This window comes from Cnephaeus nilssonii, assembly GCF_951640355.1.
Source record: "Cnephaeus nilssonii genome assembly, chromosome: 9".
Taxonomy (NCBI): domain Eukaryota; kingdom Metazoa; phylum Chordata; class Mammalia; order Chiroptera; family Vespertilionidae; genus Cnephaeus; species Cnephaeus nilssonii.
The window spans coordinates 5,152,800-5,164,878 of NC_137080.1; the positions used below are offsets into that span (position 1 = coordinate 5,152,800).

At 42.0% G+C, this 12,079-nt stretch overlaps 1 protein-coding gene across 1 annotated transcript in view; it reads left to right on the forward strand.

The window, feature by feature from the left end:
- Positions 1–320: 320 nt before the first annotated feature.
- Positions 321–12,079, forward strand: part of TMEM242 (transmembrane protein 242) — a 28,693-nt gene continuing 16,934 nt past the window's right edge. The window contains exons 1-4 of the mRNA XM_079779844.1: positions 321–487; positions 699–808; positions 1,599–1,699; positions 5,788–5,925. Of these exons, the coding sequence (XP_079635970.1) occupies positions 721–808; positions 1,599–1,699; positions 5,788–5,925 (327 nt within the window). The 5' untranslated portion in view covers positions 321–487; positions 699–720. The remainder of the gene's footprint in view (positions 488–698; positions 809–1,598; positions 1,700–5,787; positions 5,926–12,079) is intronic.

The window sequence follows — 12,079 nt, forward strand, 5'->3', positions numbered from 1 at the left end:
TGTCTGCGTTGGAGGATGAAAAGATTTTCCGTGACTCCTCCTTTCAATGGCCATTGACAGACTCCACCACCCTCAGCGACTCAGCTCCCAGACTGAAGAGCAGGCCAGCCTGCCGGCAGCCATCGTTCCGGCCCTCCACTCCCTGCGGGGCGGGGTCCCGCACCTCCGCTCGGCTCGGCTCGGTAACCACCCACGCCCCCCGCAGGGCCACCCCTCTAAGCCTTAGGGACGGACGTGCATCACCCCGGGCTGGTAGGATGACTCTCCCGAGAACTGAACTTGTCACTCACACCTAAAGTGACGACTGTCAGGGAAAGTCCCCGGAAAACGACAGAGAGCAGACTGAGGCCCGCTTCTTAGGATCTGCGAGGGCAGCGCGGGCCAGCCCCCGGTGCTGGGGTCGGAGCCGGCCCCCCGCTGCCCCCTGGAGCAGGGCTGGTCCTAGTTCCACGTCCACAGAGTTCAAGGGCAGCGTCGCCGCCGCGGGGTAGGCTCGCCGTCCTCCCCGGGAGCCCGCCTCGGCGGACACCGCCCCGGGGCGGGCTGGGACCCCGCGGCCGCCCCACAGCTTCCCTCGGGCGGCGGGCGGGGGAGGGAGTGTTTGGGGACCGATATTCCGGTTGTACAGGGAGATGGAGCGGAACCTTTCTCCCCCGCCCGCTGTCGCTTCCACCCGGGCCCACTTGTCGCCGGACCAGGAGCGGAGGCTTCCTTACAAACATGGATCCTACGGGCCCCGAGACCGAGCAGCGGTCCTCCCGGCTGGAGGCTCCGGGACTCGCCGACGACCGGCTTTTCCTGGTTAAAGGTGTGGTGTGGTGAGCTGCGGGCGTCGGGCGAGCTCACCCAGCGCTGCAGCGGGCACGCCCACTGCCACCCGCCCTGGGGGACCTCCGCCTGGGTTTGTCCCCGAGTTTTTGGGGTCCGGTGCCCCGGGGAGGTGGGGAGGTGACAGGAGCTGTTCCTTGTGCTGCACCCCCCATGCCTCTGCAGTTTCTCTGTGCTCTCCTTTTTCTTTTTTAATTCTGTAGAACTCACAATTTTTCCTTTTCATTACAATTATTGGGGTGATATTGGACAATAAAATTATATATTTTCAGTATACATTTCTAATAATACATGATCTGTATATTGCATCATGTGCTCCCCCTCCCTGCTTCTCTTGGTAACCACCATTCTGTTGTCGGTGCCTATGAGTGTTTGTTTGTCTTGTTTGTTCATTGGTGCATTCCGTTTTATGTCCCACATATGAATGAAGTCATAAGGTCCTTGACTTTTCTGCCTGACTTACGTCACTTAGCATGCGGTTCTCAAGATCGGTTTGTCCCCGCAAAGGGTCCCTGCGCCCATCCTCTGCACTCGGAAATGATATGTCAGAATGACCTCAGAGGTCATGAGGTCAGGCAGGTTTCACAGCCCCTGCCATTTACCTTTGGCCAGAGCTGCTCAACCATTGTTTCTGGAATTTCAAGTGATTTTGAATGTCATTTCGTTAGTACCTGAAACTTATCTGTGTCCATCTTTTTGACTTCTGGTTTCTTTCATCCTTTCTTTAATCTCTCCCCATCCTCCACGCCCTACCCCCAAACTCCTGGCAGGTGGGCTTTTCCTAGGTACTGTTGCCGCTGCGGGAATGCTAGCTGGATTCGTTACAACATTATCATTGGCTAAAAAGAGAAGCCCGGAATGGTTCAATAAGGTTTGTGACACTGAAATCCACTCATAGCATTGTTATTGTTCACAAGTAAACGGCAGCTCTTTTGCATGGGAAAAATAAAGAAAATGTCAGTGACCTCCCATAATGCTTTTAGAAGTAAACCTGTGTACACCTCATAGCTTCAAGAAGTGCACAAATTAATCACAATCTTTATTTTCATTGAAAAGGAGTACTTAAATATGTGCTTCCTTCACTTTTTAGCAGAACAAGATTTTGAAAACTCATCCAGTACCTTTTCTATTCACAACATGACTTTAAATCTAAATCTAGGTAATTCACTATCCATTGTGAGAGGCCCCAATGTTTTATGCATCACTAAGAAAGAAAAAGTGATGTCAATTAAACTCTTGACATAATACTGATTGCAAGAGGCATTTCTATCTCAGAGATGTTAAAATGTTGAAATGAAGTGCATCTTAGCATTGATGGAAAACATGTCAGCTCCTTGAACCGAGAGATCATACGTGCTTGTGCATTGCTGCAGCCCTCCTCTCTAGAAAAGTGCCTGGCACACAGTAGGTGCTCAGGAAGTTTTGGTTGAATGACTATAACGTGCTTAAGGAAGAAAATCCTACTCCAAGAGCAAGATTGAACAGTCACTGTTGTGGTCATGTACAGCTCATTTACCTAGTTGATGAGAGATTCTCTTCACATTTGCTTGTAGTTGTTCTTATGTGCTGCTCTGTCTGCCCTCCCCTGGTTTATTTATCTAGTACTTATTGCTTCAACACATGCAACCTGGGCCCTTTCATGTGGCAGGCACAGTGTGACCTAGCTAAAGAGATACAAAAATGAAGAAAACATCTGCCCTCAGGAAGCTAGCTCTGGAGAGAGAGAGAGAGAGAGAGAGAGAGAGAGAGAGAGAGAGAGAGAGAGAGAGAGAGAGAGGAGGGGGAGAGATTAAACAAATATTCACAACTTGTTTGCTTTAGAAGAACAGTGTTATGTAAAAAATCATAAACCAGCTGAACCCCTTTCCACTTATATGCATCTGTAATAACCTAATAACCATACTTAAGTCTTTTGAATACTATAATGCAAGGACCACATTAAAAGTGCATCTGGATCCCCTTCTGAATACTCAGAGCTTATATGGAACTTCCCAAATTACTTCTATGAAGCTCATGGTCATTTCTGCCTATATTACAGAATATTTTCAGAGTGGAAATATATCTTGTGGCAGAAATTAGTAAAACCTAAGTGATAGTGGTGCTTTCATAGTGGAGTTTGGATTGATTTCTAAGAATAATTTATCTCACAATCCATTTCTGAGGCTGATATGGCATGTACTATTTTTTAAATCTAAAAGTTTGACAAAATTAAGATTTTATTGGGAATATTACTCTGCCACTAAGGGTTCTTTTTATATGCAGTTACCTTTTAAACTTAATTTACTAAAGCAAATGTGGGTTTATGTAGACTTTTAAAAATATATGTATATACACTGAGTGGCCAGATTATTATGACCACCCCATCAGTACTTCGTTGGGCCACCTTTTGCCTTCAATACTGCGGCGATTCTTCTTGGCATTGACTCCACAAGATGTTGAAAGGTGATGCAAGGAATCTGACATCATGCCTGGTGAATAGCACTGTCCAGTTCTGTGAGATTTGATGGTTGTGGAACCAGCTGCCTGATGGCTCTTTTAACTTCGTCCCACAAACACTCAATTGGATTGAGCTCTGGTGATTGTGGGGGCCACCTAAGCAAGGTAAAGTCTCCCTCATGTTCTTGAAACCACTCCTGCACAATACTAGCACCGTGGCATGGTGCATTGTCTTGTTGGAAGAAGCCATCTCCATTGAGATACACCAGTGGTTCTCAACCTTTCTAATGCTGCGACCCTTTAATTCAGTTCCTCATGTTGTGGTGACCCCCAACCATGAAATTATTTTCGTTGCTACTTCATAACTGTAATTTTGCTACTGTTATGAATTGTAATGTAAATATCTGTGTTTTCCGATGGTCTTAGTCGACCCTGCTAGCGGTTCTCAACCTGTGGGTCGTGACCTGTAGAGCCTAAGACCATTGGAAAACACAGATATTTACATTACGATTTATTAACAGTAGCAAAATTACAGTTATGAAGTAGCAACGAAAATAATTTTATGGTTGGGGGTCAGCACAACATGAACTGTATTAAAGGGTCGCGGCATTAGAAAGGTTGAGAACCACTGGGATATGTCATCAACATGATAGGATGAACTTGATCAGCAACGATACTTGGGTATGTTGTGCTATTCATACGTTGTTCCACACGAGTTAAAGGGCCTAAATCATGCCAGGAAAACATGCCCCAAACCATAACACTGCCCCCACCAGCTTGAAGGATTGTACTCATGCATGGGGGGTGCATGATTTCATGCTGTTTCCGCGAAATTCTCACTCTGCCATCTTCATGATGCAACTGGAAACGTGATCCATCGGACCACATGACTTTTTTCCAATGCTCGACTGTCCAATCCTTGTGTTCCTGTGCGAATTGGAGACGTTTTATCTTGGTAACTGCAGACAGCAAAGGTGTTCGAACAGGCCTTCGTCTTCCATATCCCATACGATGCCTACAAACGTCAGATGGTCATAATAATCTGGCCACTTGGTGTATATAATACATATATAATTTCTGTCTTTCCCAGGGAAATAAGGAATTTTAAATTTAAGTTTCTGAACTAAAATTTAGGCTAAAGCACTTAAACAGACTCCAGTTTAATAACATTTGGTTAGTGGCACTGCTTCCGGATAAAAATTCAGGCCAGTTAGAACCTGTGCATTTATGTGGGCTCTAGGGAACCACGCTGAGATTACAGCAACATGAGAAAGGAGGGAGATGAGAGCAGATTGTTTTTATCATAGAGAATGGCTAAAGAAAATTGGAAAATTTTGTTGGGTCTAAGGCATATCCACAAAAAGTGTAAGTTAGCAAATACTGAGTATCTATAGAGTCTAGGCACATGCCAGGTACACATGCCTAGCATGAGCATAATTCCTGTGTGCTGTCAATAACACTCACAATCACAAAATACATGTGTAGAAAAACCTGTATTAAGAAATGGTGTTGAGCAATATCAAGAAAATTATTTTTAAAAAGAAAAAGACAAATTAATGCAAATATATTTCCAGGTGGAAGATACGATGTTACAAATTTGCTATTGTTTATCAGATTAGCTAATTAGCTTGAAAATTAGCTAATGAAAATGCCAATGAATAGGCATTTTCTCTACTTGTTTGGGGATAGGAGAAAGAAATCTTGACAGAATGTTCTAGGATTTTTCTGGAAGAATTAATAGGCAAAAGCAGCAATGGAATTTTTGAAAAAAGTAACGAGTATGATGTACTTTCTGGATATTAATATTTTTATTCTATAATTAAATCTGTGTGATTCTGGCATAAAAATAGATGATAAATTAGTGGTACAAAAATAGCTTAGAAATAAACCACTCTCTATAAAAGATTCTCAAGTAAGTTGGGAGGAGAAGGATTAATCAACAGAGTGGGCCAGTTGCTAAGGTTTGGGGAAGTAAACTCCCTTGAGCCATCAGCTCCCATCAAAACCAAAATAAATACCAGATGAACTTAAAAGTGGTGAAAAGAAGAGACAATTTAAAAATAAAGCTAACAGAAAAGAGAAATGGCTGTAACATTAGGCTAGGGGAAGTTTTAGTAAGCTTCAAAGCACCAGAATGCATCTTTGACCAAAAACAAAAACTAAAAAGCAAAATACAAGGAATGAAAAGTAAACCAAACTGGGAAAATAGAATAGCACATAGGATGGGTATAAGGGCTGAAGAACATTAATATATAAATAGAATATACAAATAAGAAAGCTTTGTGGGCAAATAACATGAATATACAATTTAAAAACATAAACAGGTGGTTCATAACTTGGGGAAATGTTCATTCTCCTGGACATCGGAATGTAAGTTATAGTTTTATATAAATTTTAAAAATTTCTTTTGGGGTATTTTTGTGTGTGTTTGCTTTTTTTTTTACATTAATTTCGAACACTCCCCAAATATTTATTCTTTTTGAACTGTTGATTTTTACCCCAGCCTTCCTGTCCTCATTGCAGGGAAGCATGGCCACCGCTGCGCTGCCGGAGAGCGGGTCTTCCCTGGCCTTGCGAGCCCTGGGCTGGGGCTCACTGTGTGCGTGGTGCGGGGTTGGTGTGATCAGCTTCGCGGTCTGGAAAGCTTTAGGAGTTCACAGTGTAAGTAACCACAGTCCTTCACTGGTGTCTGGAATGTTTTTTCTACTTCCTGCAGTCCAAATCTTCCCGACTCACAAATTTGTAGTTTGTCCACTGTCTTAGGAAGTGATGACAGAGAAGGTGACTAAATTCTTACTAATGATGAGGCAACTTCTCATTACTAGTAAATGATATAAGTAATTTCAATATTTGAGGGTGGTGAAACTTCAAATGTAATTAAGTAATGACTAATCCATAGCAAATGTTCATTCTATATAAATTGGTACTAGCTATTTGTTCAGTGAAATTATTTAACTTGGAACAACTTTCTATGCTATTTGACATCCTTATATGTAAATATTCTTCTAAAATAGTTAAAACATTGTAAAATTATTTCAATTATTAATGCACTTAGATATTATGGGAGAAAATCTGAAAAACCTCTGTTTATGTGTGTGTGTGTGTAATTTAGACTCCAACCTGTGAAGCTATACATTCAGAATGATTGTCTTATTCAACTACCAGTAGGAAGTTCTGTGGACCACGCTGTCTGTGACAGGCGGGAATGAGGGTGGTGTGGAGCAGGTGGCTGCAGTGGAGTTGATGCAAATAGGTTCTGGATATATTTCAAAGGTAGAGTCAACAAGGATTTGTTACGGATTGAGTGAGAAAGGTGAGAGAAAAAGTGAAGTCAAGGATGTCTCCAAGGGTTTTGGCCTGAGCAACTGGAAAATGGATGGGGATCAGTGTGACAGGAGCAGATGCTGTTGGGGGTTAAGTCAGGAGCTCAGTCTGGGACTTGTCAATGTGAGATGTGATAGCCAAGTAGAAAGTCAAGTAAGCAGTTAGATAAAAAGGCTAGAATTCAGGGGAGAGGTGCAAGGTGAAGATAGAAATGTGAGACTCATCAATCTCAAATAAGTATCTTAAATGGATGGTATTTAAAGCTACAAGACCAGATGACCTCACTACGGCAGTGAATGTGGAGAGGTACCCGGAAGGAACTCTTGGGCAGGCCCAAGGTTTAGAGGTTGGGGAATGAGGAAAGGAGCAAATAAGAATTCCCTTGTGAAGAGGAAGGAAAACCAGGAGAATGGTGGCTTGGATGCCGGGTGAAGAAAACCTTAAAAGGAAGTATAAGCTGGGGATAAGTCACATGGTAGTTCACTCAGTTAGCATATGGCATTCATTGATGGGTAAAGCCTGAGTGGGGTGGATACAAAAGAGCATGGAGGAGAGAGATTGGAGGCAGAACATATGAGCAAGTCTTGAGTTTTGCTGTAAAGAGAAAGAATGTGGGGTCATAGTTAGAAGGGAGAGTTGGGGTCAAGAGCGTTTGTGTTTATTTTTAAGTTGGGAGAATAACAGCATGTCTGCATGCTGATGGGAGTGATTCAGTTAGAGGGGGACGGGCGGGGAGAATTGCTGGAGTAATAGATAGTAGTAGTAATAGTACTGGCATTATTGAGTTTTTCACATTTGACTTAATAATAACTAAACATGGGCATTATTGTATTTTTTGCTCAAAATATACCAGTAGACAAAGAGATGTTGCTTTTCTCCTTGTTTGACTAACCTTTATTTTTAAGGTAACTGTGCTGGCAAACTTTCATAGACCAACAAAATTAGGTTATTTAAATTAGATTACGTGCTTGAGAACTTGGGCTTTATGGGCTAGACTGTGCTATTTTAGTGTCTAGAATGTGAACTTCTTTGTCGTATGGGACTGATAAGAGGATTATTGCCTAAATTAAATATTTTGGGGAGAAATACTCGTTTCTAATTGAATCTAAGGATACTTGGAATCCTTTTATATTGCATCTTAATGTCTTTAACTAAAAAGAGACTGCGAGGACACACCCTCCCTCCATGCTGGTCATTGGGCATATCTGTTTGATTTTTACTACTGAAAAGTCTCACAGAAAAGTGAACCACTGGTACTTTGTCAAGGATACATCTTTTGAAAGCAGTAGTGTATACTGATTAGTTCATCCGGAAGACCTTTGTGGGCCGACCCTGAGCCAGGCTCTGCTAAGACAGGGCTCCCCAATAGACTGATTATGGACAGCTTAGGCTTTAGAACTTTCTACACAAATTCTTATCAGATGGCTGTGCTCTGAGGCTTGTGGAGAGCATCGGGGTGCATTTCAGATCTGCATTTAGAGAGTTTTGATGAGAACTGTGAGGCTGCTCACAAAAACGTCCATTGATGAACTTTTCTCACTATTTACTGTCTCTTATTGGGAAATACCATCTTTCTATGACTAAGGAAAACAGGCTATGCGCTCAGTAAGTAACGGAAATGATTGCTCTAGATCAGAGTCAATTCCAGTGTCAAATACTTGGTAGCTGCCTTCAGCTGTATTAAATCTCCACTATAAACCCAATTTTTATAAAAGGGGTGCCATCTAATGGCTGACCGAGAGCAGCTTACATTCCCCATTTTAAGTCACAGCTACATCTGCTGGCCTGAAAGGGAACATGAAAATGCTCAAAGTGAAGCCCTTCAGCATCTTAGAAATCTTTTGGATTTACTTTTTTGTTTATTCATCACTTCATATAGAATATGTATAATATACCAAATATTAACATAAATTTGTATTCTACACAGTGATCTATCATTTTATCAGAGGTTCCAAAAAAGGAGAGCTAGTGGAAGCTACTTTGTCAGCAGACCGAAGCAGATAAGTGCACCCAGACTTAAGATGGGATCCTCTCTCCACCCCACTGACCAGCCATGGGCCATGGTACAGCCAGACTGCTCAGTATGGGTTCAGCAGTTACTTTGAATTATAGTATTTTATCATCTGACTAGAGGCCTGGTGCACGAATTCGTACACCAGTGGGGTCCCTCGGCCTGGCCTGCGGGATCAGGCTGAAACCGGCTCTCCAACATCCCCCAAGGGGTCCCATATTGCGAGAGGGCACTGGCCAGGCAGAGGGATCCCACTGGTGCATGATGGGGGTCGGGGAGGGACATGGGAGGTTGGCCAGCCAGGGAGGGACCATGGGAGGGCTCCAGGGCGTGTCGGGCCCATCTTGCTCAGTCCCAATCGGCCGGACCCCAACAGCAAGCTAACCTACCAGTTGGAGCGTCTGCCCCCTGGTGGTCAGTGCATGTCATAGTGAGCGGTTGAGCAGCCTTAGCATATCATTAACATATTATGCTTTGATTGGTTGAACGGATGACCAGACACTTAGCATATTAGGCTTTTATTATATAGGATTATGATTGAGGCAGTATTGATTTTATCATAGTAACTTAATTGTGAAAAGAATGAACACTGATTATGGGTTCATAGTCCTAGGAGACTGGCATGTTGAGACACTGTGATAGATTGTTTTACCAGGACAGACATATTGAGCTTAGAGAATAGTTGAGATCAGTGCTCTTTAGCTAGTCAATAGGACCCTTAGTGATACCAACTGGTAATTCCCCAGTTATCAAAAGAAAAAGCCATGCCACCTACGGTTAACTTGCTTCTTACTCAAGAACAAAGATTTGTTAGCTGTTTTACCTTTTATTATAGTAGGTATTAATACTTGAAAGGATTTCTGAAGAAGTTGAGCATACTTATAGTTAGACTGTCTTATCTTTTTGTTGTTGTTGTTGCCTTAGAAGGAAGAACAATAGGTATATAAACAACTCCCGATTGATACGATTGGAAGCTTTATGACTTCCATGGACCCATGTTTTAAATTTGTTTGAAGTGAGGTTATAGCCTCAAAGTACTAGTCAGAATCGCCCATTGCTAATGTTTACTGTGGTTTCTGTATAACATATTCATGATAATCAGTGTAGTTAGAATTTACAGATAATTTATAGTTGTTGCCCTCAAAATAGTAATAAAACTATGAATGAAAATGTTCATAGTTATTGGGAAATATTTTAAATTGTCTAGAGATTTAAATTTGAAAATTAACTTATAAACAAAAGGAGCTTTTTGGTTTCTTTACCCTTCTACCATGGGATAAGAGGTATTTGTCTTTATTTATATATTTTTATATATATGTATATATACATATATATGTATTTATTTTTAAAGAAAAATATATTTGGACCTATCTTTCTTAAAATAAAAATGGATTTTTTTTGGTAAAAATATGTATTCAATATTTTAAAAAAAGAATTAATGTAGAAAAGTACAGGAAAGGAAACAATAACCAGAAATCTCACTGAGTTGTAATCATCTGTTATAGTAGAAACATTATTTTGGACCTTCTTCTATAAGGCACATTCACATAATCGTATGTAAGTGTTGCTTTACTGTACTGCTCTGGAACCTTTTTTCACTGAATAGTCATAGGAACTCTCTGCACAGTCGAGTATATAAATCTCCATCACTTTTAATGGCTATATGGTACCATATTATGTATTACAATTTACTTAATCAGTCTGTTGCCAACGTAGTTAGATTGTAATTTTTCACAATTAAACACCATACTGAACCTCTATAGGCATATATCTCTTCTGTATTTTTCTTGGTCAAGAAATTTGTCCTAAAGACAGAAGTTGCTATTGTTGAATCAAAGTGCATGTTAAGAATGTTTTTGATACAATTTAGAAGATCTCGACAGTGCATACAAGTTTCCTGGCACGCTTGCCACTCGTGGCGTCTATGACTCTGAAATGTTTGCCAATCTGATATCATCTTTCTTGCTTGACTGCATCCCTCCGAGGGCTCTGCCGCTGTAAAGGCTTTCATGGACATGGTCTGTGACTGGGGCCCTTGCCCACTCTCCAGCCCCAGACTTGCCCCTCATCTGCCAAGATAGATTGCTTCTTTCTCAAAAGCCCAGGCCTCTTGTTCTTTAAAAAACAAAAAGTAAAACATATAGTTTAAATATTTCTCTAAAAAATTGTCATTTAACTTTCCTATTCTAAGAAAGATCCTTTAAGACAAGTAACACAAGACCTTTCCTCTAGGACAGTAGTAGATGCTTATTAATAAAATTTATTTTCTCCAGCACTCTTAGTAGCTGCTCCTGGGCATACTTTTTATGTTAATATTTAGGCTCACTTACTAATTACTTTATGACTAACGTGAGGATTTTGCTAATTATAGTCAAATCTCTTTCTTGTGACTTTGCTAATTTCAGTTTTCCCAACATTCTGCTGTATCTCCTGTTAAATACATTTATTCTTACATTATTTCAAATGAAGCAGCATTGTAGTATGAATACTAGAACCCCACATGTAAAATGAAACTATGGAGAAGCTTAAAAGTGTTTAGCTTCTAAGATATCTGAAAAGGAAATGGACTTCATGCTATATATACTTTTCATCAGTTTAGGTCAAAGACCAAAAGCTGATCTGAGTCTCCTGCAAATTGTTTAGTGGCAGCCACTCCCGAGTCATCTGCAGAATCTGAGAAGCAGCCGGAACATTTCCCTCCGCGTCCCTGCCTAATCTCATTTCAGTGCTTCCAAAGATCTGAGCAGCTCCTGCCCCCAGGAAGCAAGCTTCAATTTCTTATTCCGATTACCAGACGTCAGCAGACCCAGCCTTGCTTCCTCCTCCTAATAGTACTTACTGGCAGGCCCAGAACACAGTCATCATGATCTCGCAGCGATAGTTCCAGCTGTCAAGCTCTCGGGCCTTCAAACAGCTTCGGCACTGAGGAGTATTTCCCTGCAGTCGTTTGCCATTAATGGGAAGTGGCACTGCGCATCAGTTGACTTCAGGGCCGAGGTGACAAGAACATCTCGGCGACCCTGCTTCCTGTTCCCCTGCCGCTCTAATGGGCTTGGCGTCCCGGTGGTGAGAGCCCTCCCAGGAGCAATCTGGTGACACAGAGACCGCATCACAGGGACTTTTGCTCCGTTTAAAAAGGGAGATAATGACCAATGCACATTTTTTTCTGGGGGACGGGGGAAACACCAGCTGTTTTGGCCTGTTGCCAAGATAGCTCTTTAAAAACCCACCCGTTTCCTCTTATAAGTAAAATAGGGCCTCAGGCATTTGATAGAGTGAGAATGTGCAACAATTACTGAGAGAGAGAAGCTCTGCTATGAAAGCCTTCCCGCTCCAAGGCTGACACAGTCCGGCTTAGTCACTTCGAGAATGTTCCCAGCCAGTCCACCTGAGGAAGGCCAGCCTCCTTTTCCCTGGGGTTTTCTCTTCCTTTGTCCTTACTGCTCACACTGAGCATACACAATGGGACACGGGTCTCTA